The following is a 25354-nucleotide window of genomic DNA, read 5'->3' on the forward strand; positions in this document are numbered from 1 at the left end:
ACTATTTAGTATTTATCGATATAAAGATTTTCGAGGTTAGGTTATGATAATATTTTCTCTTTCAGGCGACTATTAAATGGTACAAAGAAGGAACCCAAATCACGTCCGGAAGCGGTATCTATATCAGCCAAACCTTCCCTAACAGCTACTCAGTCGGAGAGTTCCAGTTCATCAAATCAGTCCTCACTATCTCCAGCTTTGTTAGCGATGATGTGGGAACTTATACTGCCGCTGCAACTGCCACTTTCAACGGAAACAATCTTGATGTGACTAACTCCGTAGGAACCAAAGCTGATCTCTCCAACATTTTCCTAACCAACGGGGTCGGCAAAGAAGGAGATGATGTGACCATGTATTGCATGTATGAGGGTTCAGCTACCGTTAATATATTCACATACTACAAACGGGACAATAGTGGTGACTGGAAGGAAGTGGATAAAAGTTTAATCAGGATGCTGGTAACCTACTTATCAGTGGACACACTGGTGTCCGCTAAAACATTGACTGGGATGAGCGCTGCCAAGAGTGGCAGTACCTTAGAGATTCTAAACGTGGATAACGACGATGAAGGCTTGTACAAATGTTCGATTACTGATATAAACAGCATAAGAACAGATTCGAAACAAAGTAACCTGCAGCTGATATCTTGGAGCCTGCCGGAGAATAAGATGCTGGTGGAGACAGGAGAAACAGCCATGATAACCTGCACCTTCTCTGGACCTTCTGTCCCGGAGATAGAGGGACGAACTTTCGTTAGCTCTGCTTTCTCTAGTGACGAATATGCTTTGCTGTATTCTAAAGATAGCTCAACCTCTACTTCTAACAGTTTAACTAGGATTACAACAACAGCTGTGTTCTCCAAAGTGATCACCAAGAATGGGCCGTTCAAGTGCCACGCCACTTTCAAGGACGAATCAAGCCCCGGAATTCAATCTGAACTTGGCAGTGGCCAGGTTGAAATTCTAGCTGCTTCAATCGAGCTGGGAACCCACCAATCTTCCCTCCCTGTCTACGAGGGTGTTTCCTTCACCTTCATCTGCCAATACAGTTTCGAGACAGCAGGCACAGTGACCATCTCCCCATCTGCTGATGAAACCGTCACAGACGATGCCAGGGAGAATTTCATAACCACTGGTTTCAAAAACGGCCAGTTCGGAAAAATAACCTCGACGAGTTTCACTGGACCCTACATCTGCTCGGTGGAGATCGAGGGGTACACTATTTCCAAACAGCTGGATCTAGATATAATACCTATACCTGCTGTTCCGAACCTGGAAGAAGTGATTGTCAGTACAGCGACTATGATTGGCTGACCTGTACTGTTACGAGTGATCTACCTCTCTTCAGCGTCTCCTGGTACACTAAGGAGGATGGAAAAGATCAATATGTTACCACCCACAGGTAGGGGAATATTATACATTTTCTGGTTAATCCGGAAGCAGAATAATAATAATAATTGTTTATTGATGGCGTCAAGAGACTTAAATTTAGTGATCTCAAATTCTAAAGAAAAAACAGTATCAAACCCAGAACTGAGGAAGGATACTCGAAGACAGGGGTGAGTGAGCGAATTAATGGTCTCGACTACTATAAAGATCGGGAGTTCACCTGCAAACAAACCATCCAATCTAGCTTTTACGCCTCTGAAGTCTCTTTCGTGGTGAAACGTGTAGTGGTCAAAGTTGGAGGTGAGTTTCGTAAAATTTAAAATGTTATATATAGCTTGCCTTCCGCTTTTATTAACATCGAAGCAATGTACAATTTCATGGAAGGGAATCTATCGGGTGGAATCAAAACAGTTTTTTGACCGCACTGAATGCTTGCAACCAGTGATAGTAGTGGCTGAGAATTTATTTCTGCAGTACATAATTCGAGATTCAGCCAGCAGCTACAACTTCAGTTAAATCTATAATCGTAACTCTAAATTCCACCAGGTGTCCGAAAGTTCGGCGTATCTTCAACTTCTCTGTACGTCGGGGACAAACTGACAGTAACGTGCAGTACTGAACAGGGCACTACAGCTCGTCTGTACCGCGGTTTCAGTGAGCAGTCCCTCAGTTCTACATCTACCACTGACAATGTGAGTTTATAACATTCAATAAGGTTGTAGTTTTTATTGCTCACTAAATGACAATTTTATGTTTTACTGTATCGAGTATCGACGAATTGAACTCTGTCAACAAATTTTAGTACTCTAAATTGGTTCCTTATTCCTCGAAGCGTCAACAGGAATTCACCTGAAGAGACCCGGCTGGTGACCAAATAGTATCTAATTTCCGGTTTACTTGATAAGAACTAGACCTCCCTTATTTATTCCCACTTAACACCATAATTTGCAGGGAGTGATTACCTACAAGTACGAGAAATCGTCAGTAGAACTGGCTGACATGGGAGACTACAACTGCGAGATTAAGAAGGAGAACCGGTGGAATGTCTACTTCGACCCTCAACAAGTTGAAATCAGCAGTAAGTCAAAGAAAACTAAAATGAAAGTTCTCCAACTTAGTGAATTATTAATAAAGCGTGCGAAGAAGTCTACCCGCAATCAGCAATAAATATTAAGTCGGTATAAAGTTTCTGCAAATATCAAGAGTCTCGCGCTGACAACCCCCACCACCTCAGAACGCTGTGAGGACCTCGTGAACCCGAACTCAAACACCGCCTCCCTGATCTGCTCTACAGAACTAATAGAGACAGGCACCACGTGCACGTACACGTGCAGTGGAGACAACGCCATGTCCAGTATCTGGGAGGACAGTGTGACCACCACGTGCAGGGACACAGGGTACTGGTCCCACACCTATCTTAGCTCACTCAGACTGGAGATGCCTTCCTGTACAGGTGAGTTGTTCTTTCAGAGAGTTCTTACTGAGTGGGTGGATATTGTCTACTATTTCATTGCTTCAAGACAACAAACTTAAACGTTGAAATATATAGAGATTAGATTGTAATAGTCGAGCAGTAAAAAGTGCGAAAAATCAAACTGTAAGCAATCAAATCATGGAACGATCCTCTGATAGGTGGTAGTGATTGGGAAACTGTAGTGTCTCGGTCTCTACTCATCCAATCATGATGCTGACTTATTAATCTAATATATCGACCTCACATTTGATCAACTAATCATGATTACTATTTCAGCACGAATCATCCCGATCACCTACAAAGCGGTGATGGTAGTAACGTTCGGTGGCTTGACCTGCCCTCCAGACAGCTCTGATGAAATATTCAACTTCATAACCGAACAGAAGTTCCGGGATCTTGACATGAAAGGCTTTGATAACACCCTAGTGAGCACTCAAAACTTCTACACTCAGGAGAAGTGCAAGATTAAGTGGTTGATAGAATCAGATGAGACAAATGTGGCCCGAACTCCTGATGACCTGCTCGAAGTAAGGACCGCTGAGAGATCTGCTCTGTATGGTAATAAGAGGTTCACGGTAGAAGAAGAGGAGGATGCTGATGAGTCTGGGTTCCTTGTGGAATGTCCGGCTGGGTCCGGAGTCAGTTCTGAAGAGCTCTATTGCGGTGAGTTTAGAAGTTCGGGACTGTTATAAAGGTATCTAGAAATACTACAACTGTTGAATTCGCTAACAGTACATTTTTGGTATGATGATCACAAAGTGGATTAATATATTTGCTATGGGATCTCTAAACTTTGTTATCGCAGTGCAATGTGGAGTTGGAACTTACAGCACCAACCAGGACTGCGTGAGTTGTCCTGTTGGATCCTACCAAGACCAGCCTGGTCAGTCCGTCTGTAAATCCTGTTCTAACGGAAAGAGCACACTAAGTCCTGGCTCCACTTCTTGTCTAGGTATGTTCTGTTAATTTACCTTTTTCTTTTTGTTGTTGTTGAGATTTTCACTCTATTCCTTATTATGTTCATTGCTGAAGTCTGGAGAAAGATCTGGGAACAGAAGCATCAAGTTAGCTGATAGTATGTGCTAGTTTGTATTGTGAGCTAAACTATAAATAAGATAATGATCTGATAAATGGAATGCCCCGCGTGTAACATTCCTAATGGCATGATGTCGAGAGATCTGCATCCGGGAGGGCAAGTATTGGGCCATTATCTCGGCAATAGTGTGTGTATAACTGTGTAGATCAATTGTATGTTAACTGGAAGCTTTTTATTCAAATTGTGAGTCTAAAGTTAAACACCTCTGTAATATTGATAAGAAAACATAGAATCCCTATTCTATGTTTTCTATCAATTCATTAAAGATATCTTGATTATTAAATAAAGGTTCTCACCTGATCTTCTACAGTCTGGATCTCTAACAGTTGTCAGCACTCCTTCCCTACACTGCACTTCTCTTCCCCCAATGTTAACATGGTTCCTTCCACAGATCACCCTCACCTTCATGCCGTGTCTTACTGGCAGTACTGGAACTGTCTCCTCTCTTATATTCTTCCAGGACACGTCTAATCTCGTACAGTCCTCTGAGAAGTCGGTATCATAAGAAATGTGCGAAGTTTGCAAAAGTGCTCAATATCTAATAAATATCTGTAACTGGTTATACAAAGCTAGAGTTGGGTCTGAATACTTACTTAAATGTGTGACGCGGCGACAGTTTGCTGTAACTCCACCGGCAGTTGTCACATCCTTTGTCCAGATCCACTTTGAAATGTGGGAGATATCTCCAGGGATAAAATCGTGGTCCTTCTCTCTGGCACTTTCCCAAGTACTATCATCGAATTCTTTTTGCAGCCAATCAGCATTTTGCTCATCCTTTGAGCATCTCCAGGTGTGGTCAGTTACTAGGATATCATTTTCTTCGGTATCTTTCACTGAAGCTAATATACCGTAGTCACCCCCTAAATTTTCACATCGAATTCCGATCACCTGGAACGATGCTGGTATTTCAAAAGTAGATTCTTTTGACAAATTGTTCAATTTTTCAATTTCAGATGACTGTTCCTTGCCGTCCACATACACTTTCATGCGATCGTCACATGTTGCACTCAGGATGTAATGGTCTGAAAGTATTGTTATAAATATGATACGATTAATTAAGACTTTTCTCAGGAGACATTAAGATAAAATTGTTGATATGGGAATAAGTTTATGGGAAAACATTGGTTGCAATGTTTCTTACCTAAAGATTCTGCGCTAAGAGGTGCCATCAGTAGCAGAAGCAGCAAATAAGTCATGGTCTCAAGATTAATCGCAATACTTTTACTACGGGGATCAGTAGTTTTAATAAGCAAATGGTATAGCGACTTTCCTTCTATTGAATATTGAAGACATTGAGGTATTATGTTTGGGATTGCAGAATCAAGGAGCAGGATCTGTCCATTTTATTTATGGCATATGCTTTGTATTATCTTACTATATATAAAGCGAGACGATATATATATGGATCCGTACCATTTTACTAACACCACGGCATCAACTTTAACACGACTTTCCGCAAAAATCGTAAAAGATATAAAACTGAAACTTTTTTGACTGGGCCAAATGCTTTAATGGCCTCCAAATCAGCATGAAAAAATAAAAAATTGGCCAAGAAATAGGAGTTTTAGAGCCCAATATTTGGATCCCCAAGTGGTGCCAAAAACGCGAATTAAATAGGTATAATCATTTTAGTCTCTTGAGTCTTGACACCATTTTAGGGTTATACGGGTTCCTGCTAGTGAAAATAACGCAACTTTAAACAAATGTTTTGTTAAGTTAAGAAAGCTTTCGATTGATGATGCAGATCATAATTTTCATGTTGGGATTTGGGAATAGTTATATACATACGAAGCATTAACTAAAACTGAAGCTCAACATATTAAGGAATAAACAAAAGCGCTTGCCTCTGCAACTATTTGTGGATTATACTTATAGCTGGCCTAAAGAAAGTATCTGTACCATATGCTTTGCTATGATAGAGAGAACGTGAATTACACATACTCAGTATGGATGGTAAAAGAGTTAAACTAATCTAGGTCTCTTACTCTTCACCACCTCGTACTGTTCTTTACTTCATTCTTTTCTTCACCTTATACTACTGGTCATTCGCAATGGCGTAACGAAGGGCCATAAGTCAGTATCATAAGAAATGCGTGAAGTTTCCAAAATATCTAATAAAGATCTGTAACTGGTTACACAAAGCTAGATTTGGGTCTGAATACTTACTTAAATGTGTGATGCGACAGTTTGCTGTAACTCCACCTTCAGTTGTCACATCCTTTGTCCAGATCCAAGTAGCACTGTGAGAGATAACTCCAGGGATCAAATTAGTTGAATGGCCCTTCTCTGTAGCAATTTCCCAAGTACTTTCATCGAAGTCGCTTTGCAGCCAATAAGCATTTTGCTCATCCTTTGAGCATCTCCAGGTGTGGTCAGTTACTAGGATATCATTTCCTTCGGTATCTTCCACTGAAGCTAATATACCGTAGTCACCCACTATATCTTCACATTGTATTCCGATCACCTGGAACGATACTGGTATTTCAAATGTAGATTCTTCAGTAAAACTGTTCAGTTTTTCATTTTCAGACAACTGTTCCTCGCCGTCCACATACACTTTCATGCGATCGTCACATGTTGCTCTCAGGATGTAATGGTCTGAAATAATTGTGATTATAGAAAACTAGCAGGAAAAGAAATTAGGATAAGACTTTTTATTAAATGGGAATGAGCTTGATGCTTTGATGGCAAAACGTTTGACTGAAATGTTTCTTACCTGACCATGCTGCACTAAGAGGTGCCATCAGTAACAGAAGCAGCATATAAGTCATTATCATAAGACTTATCTCTTTAACTATAATAATTCCTTTTAATTAAGTTATAAACAGGTAAAGATACTTCCTTAATTTTTGATATTCGACACTAAGATATTTTGTTTAAAAGGATTGCTGTAAAAAGGGATATCTAAAGAAAGGTTTTAAGAAAGTGGCTGTTGTTAAGATGGACGATTTAAAGAGAAGCTTAAAGTAAAATTTGGTATTCAAGACTGAGGACCTGTTCAGCTTGTTTACGTTATCTGTGGGCATATGCTTTGTTATATGAAAATAACGTCACTGTTGACGAATGTTCTGTTAAAAAAAGAAGGTGTTTTAGTGACGATATGGTAAGAGAGTTAGACAAAGTTAGACTAATCTCGTACTTTTCTCCAGTACCTCGTACTGTTCTTCACTTCATTCTCTTCTTCACCTTATACTACTGGTCATTCGTCTAAAATCTAACATTAGAAGAGAACAGCTACATTTATCTTTAGACCCCAGGCTACGAAACCAGGCTATTTCAATAAGAATCAATTGTGCAGACGGATATTATATTTGCATAGAATAAGAATATTGAAGAATTGTGGCCATAACTATTCGATAAAGAATGTAGCACCGTCTATACACTTCAGCAGAGTGTAATTTGCATGGTGCAGAAATTGTACTTTTAATGTAACTGGAATGGCGCAGAATTTACAAATGAATGGTCCTTTGAGCGAATCTAAATGCTGATAGGGCAAACAAATTTGAGTTCACTTTAATTTTGAGTCCATTTCTTTAATAAAAGTTATTCACATACAAAGCATTAACTAAAACTGGAGCTCTGTAGTCTGTTACAGATTAACTGGCATGTTATAGCAGTGTGCGATGTTCTCTTGTACACCGACCACGTCTTAATGTTATTCAGGTTCACACTCCACAGTAAACACTCTCTAACGTCCTCTAATGTTATTGTATTTGTGGATTATAGCTGGCCTTATCTTCCTGCTAAGGCGCTAAACAGATGGTGTTGAAACACGACTGTTGCTTTATAGCTTTAGAAACTTTAAGGTGGTCGTAAATGAACTGAGCGTCTACATTAGCAAACCAGATATTTAAAGAGAGGCGTAAAGAACGTATCTGTGGCACATACTTTGCTATAGAGAGAACATGAAATACACATACTCAGTATGGATGGTAAGAGAGTTAGACTAATCTAGGTCTCTTACTCCTCACCACCTCGTACTGTTCTTCACTTCTTTCTCTTTTTCACCTTATACTACTGGTCGTTCGTCTAAAATCAAACATTAGAAGAGAACAGCTACATTTATATTTAGACCCCAGGCTCTGAAACCAGGCTATTTAAATAAGAATAAATTGTGCAGACGGATATTATATATGCATAGAATAAGAATATTGAATAATTGTAGCCATAACCATGTGATAGAGACCGTCTTTACATTCTGAAGTGAGCAGATCATAATTTTCATGTTGCTGAAATTGTAATTTTACTCTTATTGAAGAGGCTGGACATTTACAAATGGTTGGTCTTTAAAACAAGTATAATTATGTTAAACATGATTGTAATGTTGATAAGAAAACATAAAATCCCTATTCTATGTTTTCTATCAATTCATTACAAAATATCTTGATTATTAAATAGAGGTTCTCACCTGATCTTCTACAGTCTGGATCTCTTACAGTTGTCAGCACTCCTTCCCTACACTGCACTTCTCTTCCCCCAAGGTTAACATGGTTCCCTCCACAGATCACCCTCACCTTCATGCCGTGTTTTACTGGCAGTGCTGGAACTGTTTCTTTTCTTATATTCTTCCAGGACACGTCTAATTCCGTGCAGTCTTCTAATGAATAAATAAATTATTAGAAACTCTAGAATTCTATAAAGTGCCCATTATCTTATAGCTTTATAAATATTTGCTACCGATAACACAAAGCAAGAGTTCGGTATAAATACTTACTTAAATGGCTGATGCGACGACAGTTTGCTAATTGTGTTGTCCCCTTTGACCAGATCCACTTTGCACTGTGGGAGATATCTCCATCGATAAAATTACCTCCGTGGTCCTTCTCTCTGGCACTTTCCCAAGTACTATCATCAAATTCTTTTTGCAGCCAATCGGCATTTTGCTCATCCTTTGAGCATCTCCAGGTGTGGTCAGTTACTAGGATATCATTTTCTTCGGTATCTTCCACTGAAGCTAATATACCGTAGTCACCCCCTGCATCCTTACAATATATTCCGATCACCTGGAACGATGCTGGTATTTCAAAGGTAGATTCTTCACTCCAATTGTCCAGTTTTTCAGACGACTGTTCCTCGCCGTCCACATACACTTTCATGTAATCGTCACATGTTGCTCTCAGGATGTAATGGTCTGATATAATTGTGATTATAGAAAACTAGCAGGAAAAGAAATTAGGATACGACTTTTTATTAAATGGGAATAAGCTTGATGGCAAAACTTTTAACTGCAATCTTTCTTACCTGACCATGCTGCACTAAGAGGTGCCATCAGTAACAGAAGCAGCATATAAGTCATTATCATAAGACTTATCTCAAAACTTTAACTATAATAATTCCTTTTAATAAAGTTTTATAACAGGTAAAGGGACTACCTTAATTTAAAATATTCGACACTAAGATATTTTGTTTAAAACGATGGCTGTAAAAAGGGATATCTAAAGAAAGGTGTTAAGAAAGTGGCTGTTGTTAAGATGGACGATTTAAAGAGAAGCCTAAAGTAAAATTTGGCATTCAAGACTGAGGACCTGTTCAGTGTTAACTTTATGTTTTGTTAAGTTAAGAAAGCTTTCGATTGATGATGCAGATCATAATTTTCATGTTGGGATTTTTGGAATAGTTATATACATACGAAGCATTAACTAAAACTGAAGCTCAACATGTTAAGGAATAAACAATAGCGCGTGCCTCCAAAGTCCAACTATTTGTGGATTATACTTATAGCTGGCCTTCTCTAATCTCTTCCTGCTAGGGCGATAAACAGATGGTGTTGTAACACGATTGTTGCTTTATAGTTTTAGAAACTTCAAGGTGGTCGTAAATGAACTGAGCGTCAAGATTAGCAAACCAGATATTTAAAGAGAGGCGTAAAGAACGTATCTGTGGCACATGCTTTGCTATATAATAGAGATAACATGAATTACACGTACCCAGTATGGATGGTAAGAGAGTTACACTAATCTAGGTCTCTTCTCAAACTCGTACTGTTCTTCACTTCATTCTCTTTTTCACCTTATACCACTGGTCATTCGTTTAAAATCTAACAATAGAAGAGAACAGCTACATTTATCTTTAGACCCCAGGCTCTGAAACCAAGCTATTTAAATAAGAATCAATTGTGCAGCTCACTACTTTGTGATCTGAAAACTAACTGATATTATTTCCAGATGTGTGTGAGGTGGGAACAGTGATGTTCGGAACAACAGATCCTCCAGCCGGGTACCGAGTAGAAGCTAACACCAACATCGTCACCACCTGTGACCAGGGCTACTTCATCGGAACTAAGACTTCTGTTACTCACACATGCGGCACTACTCAGTTCTGTTCAAGTGAGTCTAGACTTATTGTTAGGGCCGAATTCCTGCATAACTTTCTGGACAAAGCAATCAACAATCAACATGTTATGACAACATTCCACAATAAACTAACACCACCGTTTCCAGGTGTGCTGATGTTATCAGGGTACGAAGGGTACGCCAGCAAGGGACACAGCTACAGTCTGACGTGTCAGTACACCACTGACGACACCTCTGCTCGGCTCACCTGGTACAGGGACAACATCCTCCTCGAAAACACTGCTACTGACGTGACTGATTCCCAGACTACCACAAGGTAAGTGGGGGAGATATGAGGTGATCTTGGTAATGTAACCAAGGTGAATGTATGGATAAGATTTTCCATCATCATGATATTTATTTTGTTAAAGGAAGTTTAGTGATTATAATTAATTGAACTGCCTGTTTCAGTGTGTTGGACGTAACAGTTGACAATAGTGCGGAGTACTCTTGCAAACTCGGCTCCACTCTAGCTGACCACTCTCACGAAGTCACTGCTCTAGGTAACCAGAACATAAACCTGACACGTGTTAACTTTTACCTGACACGTGTCAACATTTACCTAACACGCATGTTAACATTTATCTAACACGTGTTAACTTTTATCTAACACGTGTTAACTTTCTAACAACCATACCGCTAAACTACTAGTGTATGACTGTATAACACGAAACTAACAAAGCTAAACTTCAGTAAATGATATTGGTGTGAGCGCTACTCTAATTGTTGGAAGCACCTACACTTTCACTTGTGCTGGGCAACAACCCGAGGGAGTGGATCTTCCTCCTAGCATTGCCGCTTTTATCAACAACAAGCAGGTTCGTGGTTAAACTTTTGGGGTAATTGCTCGACCGAAATTAAGTTTACAAGGCACTCATTCAAATTTCAAGGACCTAATTCCCATAATTTATTGTTTTTTAACACACTTATTTAATACTTCTATAATACACACAGATACCAATCGTGGTAGATATCAAATACATGTCAGACTTGTATATCATTTAAACGTAAATCGTTTTATCCAGGTGTATGAGGGAGACCTTTCTGATGATGGTCTGTCCCTGAAAGTTGAGTTCCAGGCTACTTCAGACATCAGTATCACGTGCGAGTTCATCTACATCCAGGTGGATGAGGACGTGTTTGTTACTAAGGAAAACGGCAATGGATTCAACGTTATAGGTTCGTTAGTTTGTTTTTGGACTATGTTTCTTGTCATTGGAAAACTGAATTTTTAATGTAGGAAAACCGAAGTTTTAATGTAGGAAACCCCCTCTTCGTGCAGTATTTCAGTAAATGTCTTGTAATAAATTCCCCTTTTTCTAAATCTCCAGGTGTTATCAAAGAGCCCAGCCGAAATATGTTCATTCCAGTAAACACCAACCACGATATCGAGTGCGAGATGCACAATGTTGACTCCATCAGCATCGTGAAGGTCAGCTCAGGTGGCACTGAAACTGTGGTGCAAACTACCCCTAACGGCGGTTCTGCCTCCTACACCCTGAACTCAAACACTCCGGAGACTGCTGACTACTACTGTCTCGGAACTAAAGATGGTTACTCCGTGGAGACTTCCAGATACACCTACACCGTGGTTAACACAAACGTGATCTCGGGACCAACTGACCAGTACACTATTGGGGAGAGTGTAAAGTTTGAGTGTCTGGTACCCGCTGGAACCACCGTCAGTTTTAAGAAAACAGACAACAACGCTTTGGACCTATCAACCCAAACCTCGGAGAACAGTGGTGCTAACGGTAACACCCTCTTTACTCTGACCATCTCAAATCCCATTGAATCAGATAACGGCGAGTATTTCTGCGAAGGTAACAACGGCAGGAGCTCCGGTGCTATGTTGAACTATGTACGGATCCTCTCATCTCCTAAGGACCTGTACCGGGATGAAGGACAAGCTGCTACGTTTGTTTGCAAAGCGTCAGGTTATGTCAGTATAATGTGGACCACACCAACTGGTTTTCAAACCCCTGATCACACCTTCGTGACAGAGACAGGTGACACCATAGCAGAGCACAGTCTAACAGCGGAACAGGCAGGTATCTATTATTGTGTGGCTGCAGATATTGTCAGCAGCAAGTCCGCTAAACTTGTGGTGATGAAAGTACAGTTGATCGTTCCTGACGCAGTGAAGTCCGGTGAGGAGGTTGAGATCTCCTGCGTGGTATTTGGAGATCACGATGGTGTTACTATTTCTAACCAAGGACGATTATTGACCACTGAGACACCTCTCGATGCGATGAGCACCATGGCCAAAGGAGGGGGTACCAAATACTTCTCCAAATACGAAGTCTCTCTAAGCTTATTCACTGAGGGTGTTACTAACTTTGCTTGCACCGCCTACTACAACAACTTTGGAGACGTGCACAAAGAAGAAGGACAATCCTACTTTGTTGGTTTCTACAAGCAACCATCTGACATCCTTCATCTAGCCGGGACATTTGAAATCGTAGCTCAGGTGGGCTCCTCTCCTAAAGATAACATCGTGCTGGCTCTCTACGATAGTGAGAACACTCAACAAGACACTAAGACTGCATCTGGTGGCTTGAAGAGCGTGTCAATTCCATTGACACGCTCTGTAGCTAGTACCGGCAGGTATTACTACGAGTTGAACGTGGGAGGTGAGACTATAAAGTCTGATCAGTTTACCATCACCACCTACGGTGCACCCATTGCTGGAAACTATGAGATTTATTACCCAGGCAGCAAGATAGATTCTCTGACACTGATTTGTGTCCTGAGGATGCCTCTGGGGTCCCCTGTAACATGGACTGATGCTAACGGAGATAAGCAGGGCTCTGACAACCCTCTCATCAGCACCAAGTACTCAGGAAATGATCAGATCATGACGTCTACCTTCACAATCTCCGCTCCTGGTACTGGTTACTCTTGTTCTGCCACCATTCTCGAGACAAAAGTTACTGTTGGCTACAAGGTCTATCTCCAGAACTATGCTCTGGTTCCCGAAGACAAGAACAATGTGTTCTATGATACTATGATCCAACTGAAGAGCTCACCCGCCTCTTTTAACCCAAGAGTCTTTGCTCCTGATCAAACTGAGATCGATCTTAGTCAACCCTTGAATTTGTATGAAAGTAGAGACTTCACCTCTGAATTAATGTGGACTTGGGGAGACGAGGAAAGTTTATTTATTCAAAGCGATACACTCAATGTAGCAGGAATTTACATCGCTGAACCTACCAGTACAGGACTAGTTGCTGGAGAGGATACCGAGCTGCAGTGCACGGCCACCCAAACAGCTGATATCTTCGCTAAGAAGATTAAGTGGACAGTCCCTGATGGAACCCTGACCTCCAACCAAAAAACACTATCTTTGGGTTCAGACCCTAATGCTGATGTTTCCAAGACAACCGTTACATGGAGAAACAGCTTAACGTCTGGTTCTACGGTTACGATCACCTGCACTGTTGATTTCTCTTTTAAGGATGGGTCTCCTGATGTTACGAAAGTAAGAACGATCGTCGCCGCAATAGACAAAAAGTGTTACGCCGTGTATGATCTTGATGATGGAGTTGTCACCGCATCCGGAACCTCTATCTTCCCCGGAGAAACTGCCTCTGTGAAGTGTAATGACGGTTTCCAACTCTCCGGTCAGTCTGAATACAGGTGTTCGGGAGGAGCGCTTTGGAGCTCTCCACCTAGATGTGTAAGGAAGAAACTGCTGTGTCCTACCATCGCCCCTATCTCCGCTCTTGTCAATTACGATCACCCTGACCTTACTCTGCAATGTGTTGGACACTTTTCTGCCTTTCAAGATCCGCCTCGTCTTAGGTGTGAGGATTATGGCTGGAACCTACTGTCTGTATCTAGCTCTGTAAGCTCATTCCAGTTTTGCGGAGAAAAAATCACTCCGTATTCAAAGTCTGTGACTGTAACCGTTACTTACGGCAATGGAGACCGAGACTGCGATACTGAGGGAAAGAAGACGGCTGCTTTCCTGAGATATCAAGGAGAAGTAGATCTGGAACTGACCGGAATAACAGAAACTCTTGTTGGTTGCAACACTACTCCTGATGGCTACGCGTTATCTGTAAGTTGGTTCGAAACTTGTGTTATGATTCAAACGTATCTTAAAGCATTACTTTTGCTTCCACATAGCGTTTTGATTATTGCCTACAATAATTCACTCGAAAATGATCTCTTTTAATTTTGATAATTTCTCTCTGCAGGTGAAATACTCGGTAAACTACATTAACCTTGCTAAACATGATTATCTGGACTTGGAAGATTTACAACAAAAGATCACTATATCTGATGGAGACAATACCAATAAACGAGCTGCTTCTTGGGAATTTGATTCAATCGTAATTGCTTGGGACTTGGAATGCCCGCTGGGAGCTCCTGCTTTCAAGGATCAGTGTGGTTTGTAAATTTAGTGATATTATAGTAGCTCCTTTTTTCAGCTCAGGACGCTTTAGTTATGTTTCATTAATTTTTACGGGAAGACACTGATATTTACTATTTCAACGTACCCTAATGTGTTATCCCTCTCTCAGTTGAGTGTCCTGCGGGATATTTTTCGACCGGTACAGCGTGCGTAGCGTGTCCTAAGGGTGAATACCAGTATGAGGCAGGTAAAACCTACTGTATAGCCTGTCCTGGTGATGAGACTACCCCCGGAACTGCCTCTGCAAAGTCTGATGAATGTGGAGGTAGGGTTACAATCACTTTACTTCTTCTTAAACATATTTCATTCTCACTACTTGCTGCTCAATGGTATCCATCTCTCGTTATCCCGCTATAATTTCTCGTAATCTCGCTATAAATTAATGATTGTACAATACAAATCTACATCAAGGTAAATTATTTAAACCCCTTACTCCCTCTCAGTTTCGTGCAGAGTCCCTAATGTGAGCAACGGATCCACTTACCCACTTGGAGACAGTACCATAACAAATGGTATCGGAGTAACTGTTAAGTGTGACTCCAATTTCTCTCCTCCATATGGTAGCGATGACACGTTCTCTTGTGACCAGTTTGCAGCCTTGGACGATCCTGAAGGCTTTTGTCACGGTTGGTTTCTAGATAACTAAGTTGTGGGATTTCTTATTGGGGACTCAGAAAGCGTGGCTTCTTATTAATGATTCTTTGCTTCCGTAGATTTCTTAAGAATGTTAATTGCTAACCATGGTTTATTTTTCAGAGGTCTGTTATGTACCGGCAGCTATGGTCTCAGATAACCACTTGAGCATAACAGCAGCCACCAGTTACATTCCTGGGGAGACTTTCGATGTCGAATGTGTTGAAGGGTACACCCTTAAGAGCACATCAAACCCCAACATTGAGTATATCTCCTATAGGTGTGACGACGGTGAGCTGATGGAAACCTCAGCTGGTCTCTGTGAGAAGGACGGTCTGTCCGGTGGTTTGATAGTTGTGATTGTGATCCTGGTCATCATCTTCCTCCTCATTCTCTGTTGTATCCCACTCTGCTGCTTCTACATGAAGAAGAAAAAGGAGGAGGAATATCAAGATAGTGAACAAGATGTAGAGATGAGGCCTGAGAGTGCCTTTAGTTGCAGCAAGCATGTTATTGTTAGGGGTAAAGACGACTCTGGAGCACAGATTGGCAATAGTAACCCCTTCAAGGTGTCCGGATTCAACGACTACATCAGAGGCATGGCAATCAATAAAAACGAGGGCTTCATCAAGGAATTCAGGAGCATCTGTGTGGGAAGTGACACAAAGAAGATCGTATCTCAGTTAACGGAGAATTACGATAAGAACAGATATGGAACCATCACAACATATGACCACTCCCGAGTCAGACTCCTGAAGATAAACAACGATCTCAACTCTGACTATATCAACGCCAGTTACATAAACGGATACGTCACCCCGAATGCTTACATCGCCACTCAAGGTCCTCTAGATAACACAGTGAACGACTTCTGGAGGATGGTATGGGAGCAGAACGTCTCCTCTGTGGTGATGCTGACAAACCTAGAACAAGGCGGCCAGAAGAAGAGCGTCAAGTACTGGCCTGATGAATCTGTGGAGCAGTACGGAGTTGTTAAAGTCACCAAACAGTCTGAGAACAAGTTCCCAGGATTCCTGGTCAGAGAGCTCAAGTTAGAAGTGGAGGGATCCACCAGGACCGTCCTGCAGTTCCACTACACAGAGTGGCCCGATGTAGGGTACCCAGTGGAAGTCAAGTTCCTTACCTTCCTCTACTACATCAGATACATGAGACAGGACTCCAAGAAGCCGCTAGTCGTGCACTGCAGTGCTGGCGCTGGGTGGACTGGAGTCTTCGTCGGTATGGACTTTACACTGGACCGACTAACTAAAGAGGACACTATTGATGTGCTGGGATGTGTAAACAGTATGAGACAGCAGAGGTCCGCTATGGTTCAGAACGAGCCTCAATACATTTACCTTCACAAACTCCTGCTAGACTCTGTCAACAGTTCCAACTTCAACCGACTCAGAGCTAATCGATTTAGATCAAGTAAGTTTCTCATACACAAATAATCAACTTCTTCACTGCAGTAACACGTAGATAAATAGTAGGCAGTAGAAAGGGAGACACTTTGACGTTCCGACTGAATTAGAGTAAGCAAGCGATATCTAGCGTAATTTGTGTGCTAGAAAGTTCGTTGTTTGATGTAATTACTTAGGAGACCATTCTGAATTCAAGGAAAGATATATGTTATTAATATACGAAAGTCAAATCTCACATTTACACGCCCTTTAAGTTAGATAAATTGAAGCTCATCTTCCTTTAAATAAGCACTCTGCAATCTAAATAAACTTCAACTTTAGTTCTAATCAATTATATGATATTTATATTCCCTGCATGAACACTCGATATTAATTATTATATTTTCAGATCTGGAGGGTGCTATATTCGTTAACGAAGGAGCGAATGGAATTAACGAGTACGAAGCTGGAATTTGAGAGTTGCCAGCCCCAGTCTCTCTTGACTTAGCACACTTTAGCTCAAAACCGTGACCCCGGTAGACCTCCGGTGAAATATAATGGACACACCCGCGACTCAATAAGTAGAAACTTGACAAAAAGTACGTGTCATAGAGCGAGCAACAAAACAAGTAGAAATTGTTGTTGCCGGACTTCTCAGAGTTTTATTATTTGTATGATAGTTTTAGTTGTAGCTTCTTTTTTGTTGAAGAAGAAAATGAATTTGTGTGTTTATTTTTTAGTGTATAATACAGTTTAATATGATACGATGTCTTTTATATTATCATTTTCAGAAGTGAATAGTACTGTAATTATTGCATTTAAATTATTTATTGCTTTAACTAAGTTTTATATATGTATAACGGGTTGAACTTTGTAAATTATCATTAACTTAACCAGGAAGATGTATTATATCTACAACCAGAGATGTTTTTCTACGTATGTTAAAGTGTTATGTGAACTGTTAGATAACCACGGTAACAATTAACTAAACGTCCCCGGATGGTTACTGTATTGATGATATTAGATTCTAGATTTCCAACATACAGTCGTTTCAATTTGTGAAGTATGGAATATGGATCGCAGAAATTCTGCTTGTTTGTTTAGTTTCAGTCGCTACACGCGTCCAGATACCTGCTCATTTTAAAAGAACAGGTCGTTCTGTTGTAGTAATCTACAGCTCTTTTTGTTCGGAACAAAGGAAATCAAATTTAAAGAAGCAATCTAGAAGTTAATGAGAAGTCATGAAACAAAGGAGATTTGCCCCTTTGAAGGGATCTCAAGAATAAACACATCAGCAAATAAATACGTCAGCTAAGAAACGTCAACAATATTAAGACAAGCTTTTTATACAAATTATACGGTCTTTCGTATAAATGATGTACGAGTAATAGTATCTCCGGTCAAGGTGTTCGACATTTGAATTTACACCGACTTATTCATAACAATAACACTAACAAACTGCTAGTGCTATTGCCCTAACACTATCCTCAACCCTGTAAACCCAAAGACATTGTTTAAACTGGCAGCGAGCAAAATTTCGTTTCCTACTTCAAATATCTAATTTAACAAAGTGTAAATAGCACCAAACTTTATGATCTCAAATGTATAAACATTCATATGGAACCTTGTTGGATTGAAAGCGCTTTAACTAGCGTCCCAGTCTGACTTCTATCTTACACACCTCTCCTTCATTATAAACACTTCCTATGCACTATTCTAGGACCATGTTCATCATACTCCTGACTTGAGATCCACTGACACGCAAAGGAAGACAAGGAGGCAAGGATAGAAGCTCCCCTCCACACCATATACTGCCGTTTCTCCCACTCTGTGATGTTGACGGTCACTGTGGCGGGGAGGAGGGAACACAGCTCTCTTTTTACCCGATATCCCATACCCGGCAGCATGCTCGTTCCGCCTGGGAGGGGTTGTAGGTTATTGGGGTGACTTATTCCCTACTTTAACCGGTCGATTGTGACTTATGCGTTCAATTTGAACGAACAACGAATGAGTTTACGTACCAAAATTCATGTGTCTTCAGAACACAAATGTGTTTTGACTTTGAGTATGATATGAGTTAAAATATAATATGAGTTAAATTTAATTATAATAGTAAACAGTACTGACAATCATCACAATTTTTTAAGCATTACCTGAAAGGACGATATTCTTATAAAACTCAGCCCGAAGGTCGATATCACACTTTGAAACAGAGTCGTATATCAGCTTGTGTATCCCCTCACTTTCAGCACCGATCAGGGAGGGGTTAAATAAACATTCCGGACATTCGTACCTCTCTCGTCCTGGTGGAAACAGGTATTAGCTGACTCAGTTAAAGAAAAAGCGTTAATATAGCTGACTGCGCCAGACTATAAAAAGTTTGATTTGGCATTGATTGACGATGTCAATTCCTTCCAGTTTGTAGCTTTGCTACAATCTCGTCGTGGCTATGAGAAGCATTATTTCATATGCGGCGCGGCCCACTACACACTATAGTGCATTACGCTACAAAATTTGGCAGCTTGACATTTGACATGGACAATAGTCTTTTCATTTTGACAAACAATAAGTTAAAAATTTATTTATTTTTAAGGTAGTCGTTTGACTTTAGCGAAACGGTCATCGCTGGTTTATTTGAAAGTCTTCATTAAGTAAAAGTGCTTACCAATAGTGACGATCTGGCCGTCAGGAAGCTCGTACCTTCTTTCTATCGGGAGCTCTGGAAGCTCGTCTTCGTACGGTTTATCTAAAGCTACGTAGCAGTGCTCTTCCTGCGAGTCGGTCATAGTATCAATCAGTTTTATTATATACTGACAGGATTTTCAGGAATTTTTGCACATTGATCTTGGCAACCACTTGTATTATCTACTCACCTTGGCAACCACCATGGCAACCAATTGTACTTACTTACCTTAATTTGCCGGACGATCTCTAGCTCTCCTCCGGTGACGAAGTTAAAACCTCGCTGTCGCATCAACATTGTGAGATAAGAAGTCAAGTCTCTACCGGCTATGTTCTTTCTCAGTACTGCGTGCGGCAAGGAATATCCTAGGGGAGATTAATATACAGCTATATGATTATGAATAATAGTTTGTTGATAGAGGATGGTAGAGTATATCCACCAAGTATACTTCTTCTTTAAGTGCAGAAAGATGATGTAGCCTTAATTTTCCTACAACTATAATAATTGACACCAAGCACTATTTAGCCGAGGATATTTTTATAAACATGAAACATCGCGACAGCTTCTTTTTGTCAAAACTAAATTCTCTAATGGCAATTCAACGTTTCATATTGAAAATACTAAATTAGATTTGTTCAAATATTATGTAATAATATTATTCATATAACATAATATTCCAATATTATGTGCACCAACCCTCGTAGATAGGGATGCTGTGAGATACTCCGTCCCCAACATCCAGCACAATTCCAGTAGTTCTCCCGGTACAATAAAGTGCCATCTGTGCCTGGATTGCAACGTACCTGTGGTTTAGTAGTGTGATATACCATATACCGATTTGGTTGAGAGTCAAGGTCAATATTTTGAAGTTGTGAAATCTTGCATTGTATAATTGTCGCCATGTGACTAGCATCATTGATAAAATTAGTTTGAATATTCTTTTTCTTGGGAGAAATGAATGATTTAAGGGCTTAAACGTAAATGTTAGGCTGGCAAAAATTAATCTCTTCTAATCCGGATTAGAAGAGACTACACAACTAAATTTACTAAATTATTACATGATTATTTGTATTACACAACTAAATTTACATGGCAGGAGTTCTAAATCCCTCGAACATGATCTCGGTCATTTGTTCTCTAGACTCCTTAGGGTTGAGAGCAGTCTCGGTCAGGAACACAGGATGAGATTGAGGGGACACTCTTAACACGTTATAGAACACTTCGTCCCACACCTGCAGACAAACTGTCAGTTTTGTAGAGACACAAATTAATCACTATCTCGTAATGTTATTGCTTTATTGCAATAGAAATTGTAAAACTATGTACGTTGTACATTGTACAGGCCATTGAAAATGACAGGTAATTGACAAATAATTACAACACAGAAAATATGGCAGATTACGGGATTACCTCTGTCATGGCGTCCCAATCAGTCACTATGCCGTGCTCCAAGGGGTGGATCAACTTCAACACTCCTCGCTTTGCCAGAGCATCGTCTCCAAAATACGCTGACTAAACTGGCATTCATTCTTTTATGTAAGAGTAGCTCGCTAGTGTGAGCTTATAATCAAACGTAATGTAGTAAACATAAAGTCTCGTGTTACTGTTAAATTGTGTTTATAGATTCTCACTGATTTGACGTGTGACCTTACTGGTGATATGTTGGACGGAGAAATAGTTAGGAGGTAAAATTTCGAAAATACAGACATATTTGGTTCACTACCTATGCGCCTAAACATTTTTTGGTTACCTTCCTTCTTACCTTTTTTTGTGAAACTTGGTTTTGAGATAGACCAACAAACTAGGACCGGTGACCGAACTTTTGAGGGGGTCCCGGACCCCAAACGCCAAACGTTGCCCACGGGGCAGCCACGCCCATAATCATATTTGGTCAAAATTAGGCACAATTTAGCCAAATACCCTGAACATGCCCCAAATCCAGATTTTGGGGCATGCTCTCTACTTGTAGCTATATTTTCTCGTACTATACAAACGATAATTAAAAGTAAAAAAATAAACTCTGTAATTCGCTTCCTGATATCACCCTCACTAGTGAGTAAAGTATCTTCGACCTCGTACACCATAACATCTCCGTAGAAATACGTGATCAATAACATTAACAATAATCCCCTTCACCCGGTCATGCAATTGTGTTGTGATTAGATTCCTCAACCTCGTACATTATGAGACCTCGTACTGATATATTATATATTTCACTCTAACTGGCAGAAAGACCGGAGCTAGGTGCTCTAACAAAACTTTAAGAAAATTTTAAGACTGTCGCCCATTGTTTATTCTCAGAATTGTAAAAGTTTCGCCCACTGAAATATCATTAATAACGTATCATTTCGACATATGACATGATGATGAGGAGGCTAATAGTATGTAGCACATTGATTGGGTGAGTTATACTTACTAGCAGGATCCCGTCTAACCCTAAAGCGGGGCACTAAAATTCTTATTCCTTTGCCAATTTTTTATTTTTTCACGCTGATTTGAAGGCCATTAAAGCATTTGACCCAGTCAAAAAAAATTTAAGTTGTATATCTTTTACGGTTTTTGCGGAAAGTCGCGTTAAAGTTGATGCCGTGGTGTCAGTAAAATGGCACGGATCCATATATATATATCGTCTAAAACTCTCACCTTCACAAATCAAAGAAGCGATGCGTTCTAACTTCAGGCAGATATGGAACACTGAGAGATGGAACAACAAGAAACTAACGTTCTACAACACCATAAAGATGAGTTTTGGCTATGAGCAGTACCTCAATATGAATCTGTCGCACGCTGAATCCAAAAAGCTGGCTCAATTCAGATCAAGCTCACACAATTTCAATATTGAGACAGGACGTCATGGAACCCACAAAAGAAACCGGATCGTACGTCGGATATGTAAAGCTTGCTCAACAGAGGACATGGACATGCTCGAAAATTTTGCAGAAATGCCATTCTTCGACCCCATCATCGAAGATGAGGTACACGTCCTCCGGACCTGCTCCCTGTATGAAGACTACCGACACAGATGCCAGCCTCATAAGAGAGACAGCGAGGTTCTTGGTGAGAGCAAACAACAGGCGTTTCCCGAAGAAGGAAGTCACTAAGAAGGATCTGCTGAAGTCCAGCTGTTAAATGTTACTTAAATAAACTTTAATTTGTAAGGCTTCACCAGTTATATATTAACTGCGCTGCACTCCAAAGCATTGTTAATTTGAAAAAAAGATGACAACATATATTACTATGCGGCGCTCAGCCTGTCATTCCGCCGAATCTTTATTATTTTTATGAACATAATAGCCTGGGGTCCCCAGGTAAACAATATAATAATATTAATAGTATGACGTCATTCCAAAACTCCGAGCTTTTGAAATTTGAAAATATGCACCCTGTGATTATCATTAATCATAGGGTGCAGATCTGAGATCATGAGACATAAATAAGATTGTAGCGAATGTGCCAAGTGCCGAAGGGCAGTTACACTTATAACAAGCTATGATAAGGGACAAATATTAAGTTTCCACTAATTTACTGCTTGCTCTAATCATTGACATTAACGGGTGATATTCATAAAATATTTGTTCCAACTGAAATTTACTGCTATAAGTATAACAATGCAGATAAAGGCAGCTGCGGCCTCACGTGTTCGGGTCTTCAAACTGGACGGGTATAACTATAATCAATGCTTACATTTTTGTCCTTAGGCCGAATAGCTTTTTTGCCACGTGCGCGTACGTGACTTGCTTCCAAGTTGTGCAAAGCTGTGTTGGAAAATCATAATTTCTTACTCATACGACTAAGCGGCGATCAGCCAGTCATTCCGCCAAATCTCTATTATGAACATAAATATAATGTTAAAAGCCTGGGGTCCCCAGGTAAATTATTTCGTGTTATTTTTATTATTTTGGAATCTGCGATCAATCTAAAACTGACGTAAAAATTGTCGTAAACCAAATTTCATGAAACTAAATTTTTCGGCGACTAATTTTAAAGGAGACCAAAATTTCAGTAGAGTATATTTGTTTATGTTGTATACATGACATGACATGAATATTGAAATTTGAATATAACTAAGCTTACATTGTTTATAGGGCTTTATAATTAATAAAAATATAATGACATCACCGTTCCTACTGCACAAAACCGTACCAAATTCCTATTATGTACTTAAAGGGTGCTCCTCTTGAATTGGGGATGATGATTAATCACTCTACACTCGACTGTCACGTGACTTCTTCAACCCGTTCTTTAGCTGGCCCTGGACGACTATTCAAAACCCTAACCCTCTAATATCTGATCGCAACCCTAACCCTAACCCAATTCTTAACAAAATCATATGCTGAAACTCTAACACTAACCACTAACAAGAAATTAAACTAACTAATAGGTAGTGCACCATCGACAGTGAGCCGCGCGTGCCGACTGTAGGATGGTTTTTTAGCGCTAATTTCGGCCAGCACAATTTTCTTCAAATAAATAGATATTGAGTATCCTTCCCGACCTCCAATTGCAACAAAAATTGGTAAGCTTACTCATATACTTACAATGAAAGTGTCCGAAAAATTTAAAGCATATCCAACTAACAGACATTATGATTATGTTACAGCTAAAAGCAGCGTATTTTGCCCCATTTTAATCACTATATGAATATCAACTCCGATATCCACCAAATTTTTTGGACAGTTGTAAAAGCCCTATTGGAAGGTCGTCGCCAATTTTCAGAATTGAGAATGATCTCATTCAAGGAACCGAAGATATATCCAAATAATACGACAAAAATCAACGATTTTGGTCAAATTAGGCGAAACTCACTGATCTTTCCAAAAAGGTATGACAAATTTGGTATTGTGAAAATTCTCACAGTCTCTAAGTCTAGAAAACAGTGGTACAAAAAATTTTAAAATCCGAGCAAGTTTATTTTTATCGTGCACCCCCTATAACTAATTCCTTATACGGTCAAATCACGTGATCGAGACAGTTGTTTGCCAATATCTTGATTGACGATGTCAACCCTTCCAGATCGTTGCTTTGCGAAGCAGAGCAACGATATTGTCGATGCGAAGCAAGAATGCTAGTTTGCGCGGCGCGTCGAAGCGGCGAAGTTCTCTAAGCCAATATCTCACCAGGGGAGCATTTAACCCTATGTTATGGGGATGATTCGGAATCAGCGTCCAAAAATACATCGATTCAAGTTGGTTTCAACAGTCGGGGGCCGGGCCCTTTTAGAACAATCTCGAAGATCGACTGTAGAGTGATTTAGCACGCTCGTCCTCTTAGTCTTACACATTACATTCTTAATCGATCCATCCCAATGCATGATGCTCTGTTGAAACGGCTGAAGGATCATATCGACATAAACTACCTCGTACCGACAGAAATAGTAAAGTCGAAAAAGGGTGAAAAAGAAACTGAACAGTGTTATACTGAAAAACTTAGTGATACAGAGTCATAAACTCTGATCTGGATCTGATGTTATTGAAATTCTTGAGTAATGCATTGCAGCTTAATCTGTAATGCTCAGACGGGGTAGACTAAATTTGTCGTTCTTAAGGTAAATGGAATGGAAAATGGTCTCGAAAAGTCAAAAATGTGATTAAAATTGTTGCAGGCTGAAAATTTGCGAAATTTGTGGCTAAAATTATGATAACCAAAATTATGGTAACCAAATTTATTGTGAACAAAATTTATTGGCCCTAATGCCTAAGGTATTTAGCATAGATTATCATTACTATTAGTGCAGCATTATTGACGTAATTTTTGTAAATAATGATACATCTTTTCTATTGGTTATTTGTTTCAGCAAATTATTAAAACACTATTTAAATAGTATGTACTTGTAGCACATTGGGTAAGTTACCGGACTCAGTGGTTTAATGTTATTTAAATGAACTTAAATTTGTAAGGTTTCGCCAGTTAACTGCGCCGCCATGC

At 40.0% G+C, this 25354-nt stretch overlaps 3 protein-coding genes across 4 annotated transcripts in view; 2 read left to right on the plus strand and 1 right to left on the minus strand.

The window, feature by feature from the left end:
- LOC134815491 (titin-like) overlaps nt 1-1313 on the plus strand; it is a 63429-nt gene extending 62116 nt beyond the window's left edge. Inside the window, exon 98 of the mRNA XM_063824029.1 lies at nt 66-1313. Coding sequence (XP_063680099.1) covers nt 66-1313 — 1248 coding nt within the window. The remainder of the gene's footprint in view (nt 1-65) is intronic.
- Nucleotides 161-17787, plus strand: LOC134816128 (uncharacterized). Of its 2 annotated transcripts, none has more exons than XM_063824887.1 (18): nt 161-1401; nt 1531-1688; nt 1935-2080; nt 2340-2466; nt 2623-2841; nt 3139-3525; nt 3668-3814; nt 10123-10284; nt 10399-10567; nt 10702-10793; nt 10984-11108; nt 11316-11469; nt 11622-14353; nt 14493-14685; nt 14820-14975; nt 15154-15336; nt 15467-16774; nt 17156-17787. In XM_063824887.1, the coding sequence occupies exons 4-18, from the start codon at nt 2388-2390 to the stop codon at nt 17221-17223; spliced, it is 6174 nt and encodes a 2057-aa protein (XP_063680957.1). In that variant the 5' UTR covers nt 161-1401; nt 1531-1688; nt 1935-2080; nt 2340-2387; the 3' UTR covers nt 17224-17787. The 2 variants fall into 2 exon arrangements, with proteins under 2 accessions (XP_063680957.1, XP_063680956.1); XM_063824886.1 differs by having other exon boundaries at nt 321-1401; nt 1519-1688.
- Nucleotides 17788-17957: 170 nt separating this feature from the next.
- LOC134814661 (actin-3, muscle-specific-like) lies at nt 17958-20948 on the minus strand. Its single transcript, XM_063822827.1, has 7 exons — nt 20840-20948; nt 20519-20661; nt 20126-20232; nt 19658-19794; nt 19412-19517; nt 18900-19049; nt 17958-18664 (listed from the first exon to the last, which is right to left on the minus strand). The coding sequence occupies exons 1-7, from the start codon at nt 20846-20848 to the stop codon at nt 18438-18440; spliced, it is 879 nt and encodes a 292-aa protein (XP_063678897.1). The 5' UTR covers nt 20849-20948; the 3' UTR covers nt 17958-18437.
- Nucleotides 20949-25354: the final 4406 nt, after the last annotated feature.

Source organism: Bolinopsis microptera, chromosome 5, assembly GCF_026151205.1.
Source record: "Bolinopsis microptera isolate Bmic1 chromosome 5, MBARI_Bmic_1.0, whole genome shotgun sequence".
NCBI lineage: Eukaryota > Metazoa > Ctenophora > Tentaculata > Lobata > Bolinopsidae > Bolinopsis > Bolinopsis microptera.

What these genes read in the sequence shown, in the direction of transcription:
- LOC134814661 (XM_063822827.1), bottom strand. An exon ending in GGATTTAGAACTCCTGCCAT is followed by an intron (nt 20,233 to 20,518) that starts GTAAATTTAGTT and finishes ACTAAACCACAG; the next exon opens with GTACGTTGCAATCCAGGCAC. An exon ending in TAAGAATATCGTCCTTTCAG is followed by an intron (nt 18,665 to 18,899) that starts GTAATGCTTAAA and finishes AACCCCTCCCAG; the next exon opens with GCGGAACGAGCATGCTGCCG.
- LOC134816128 (XM_063824887.1), top strand. Translation starts at nt 2,388, where the DNA reads ATGGGAGACTACAACTGCGAGATTAAGAAGGAGAACCGGTGGAATGTC. An exon ending in GATTCCCAGACTACCACAAG is followed by an intron (nt 10,568 to 10,701) that starts GTAAGTGGGGGA and finishes TGCCTGTTTCAG; the next exon opens with TGTGTTGGACGTAACAGTTG. An exon ending in AAAGTCTGATGAATGTGGAG is followed by an intron (nt 14,976 to 15,153) that starts GTAGGGTTACAA and finishes ACTCCCTCTCAG; the next exon opens with TTTCGTGCAGAGTCCCTAAT.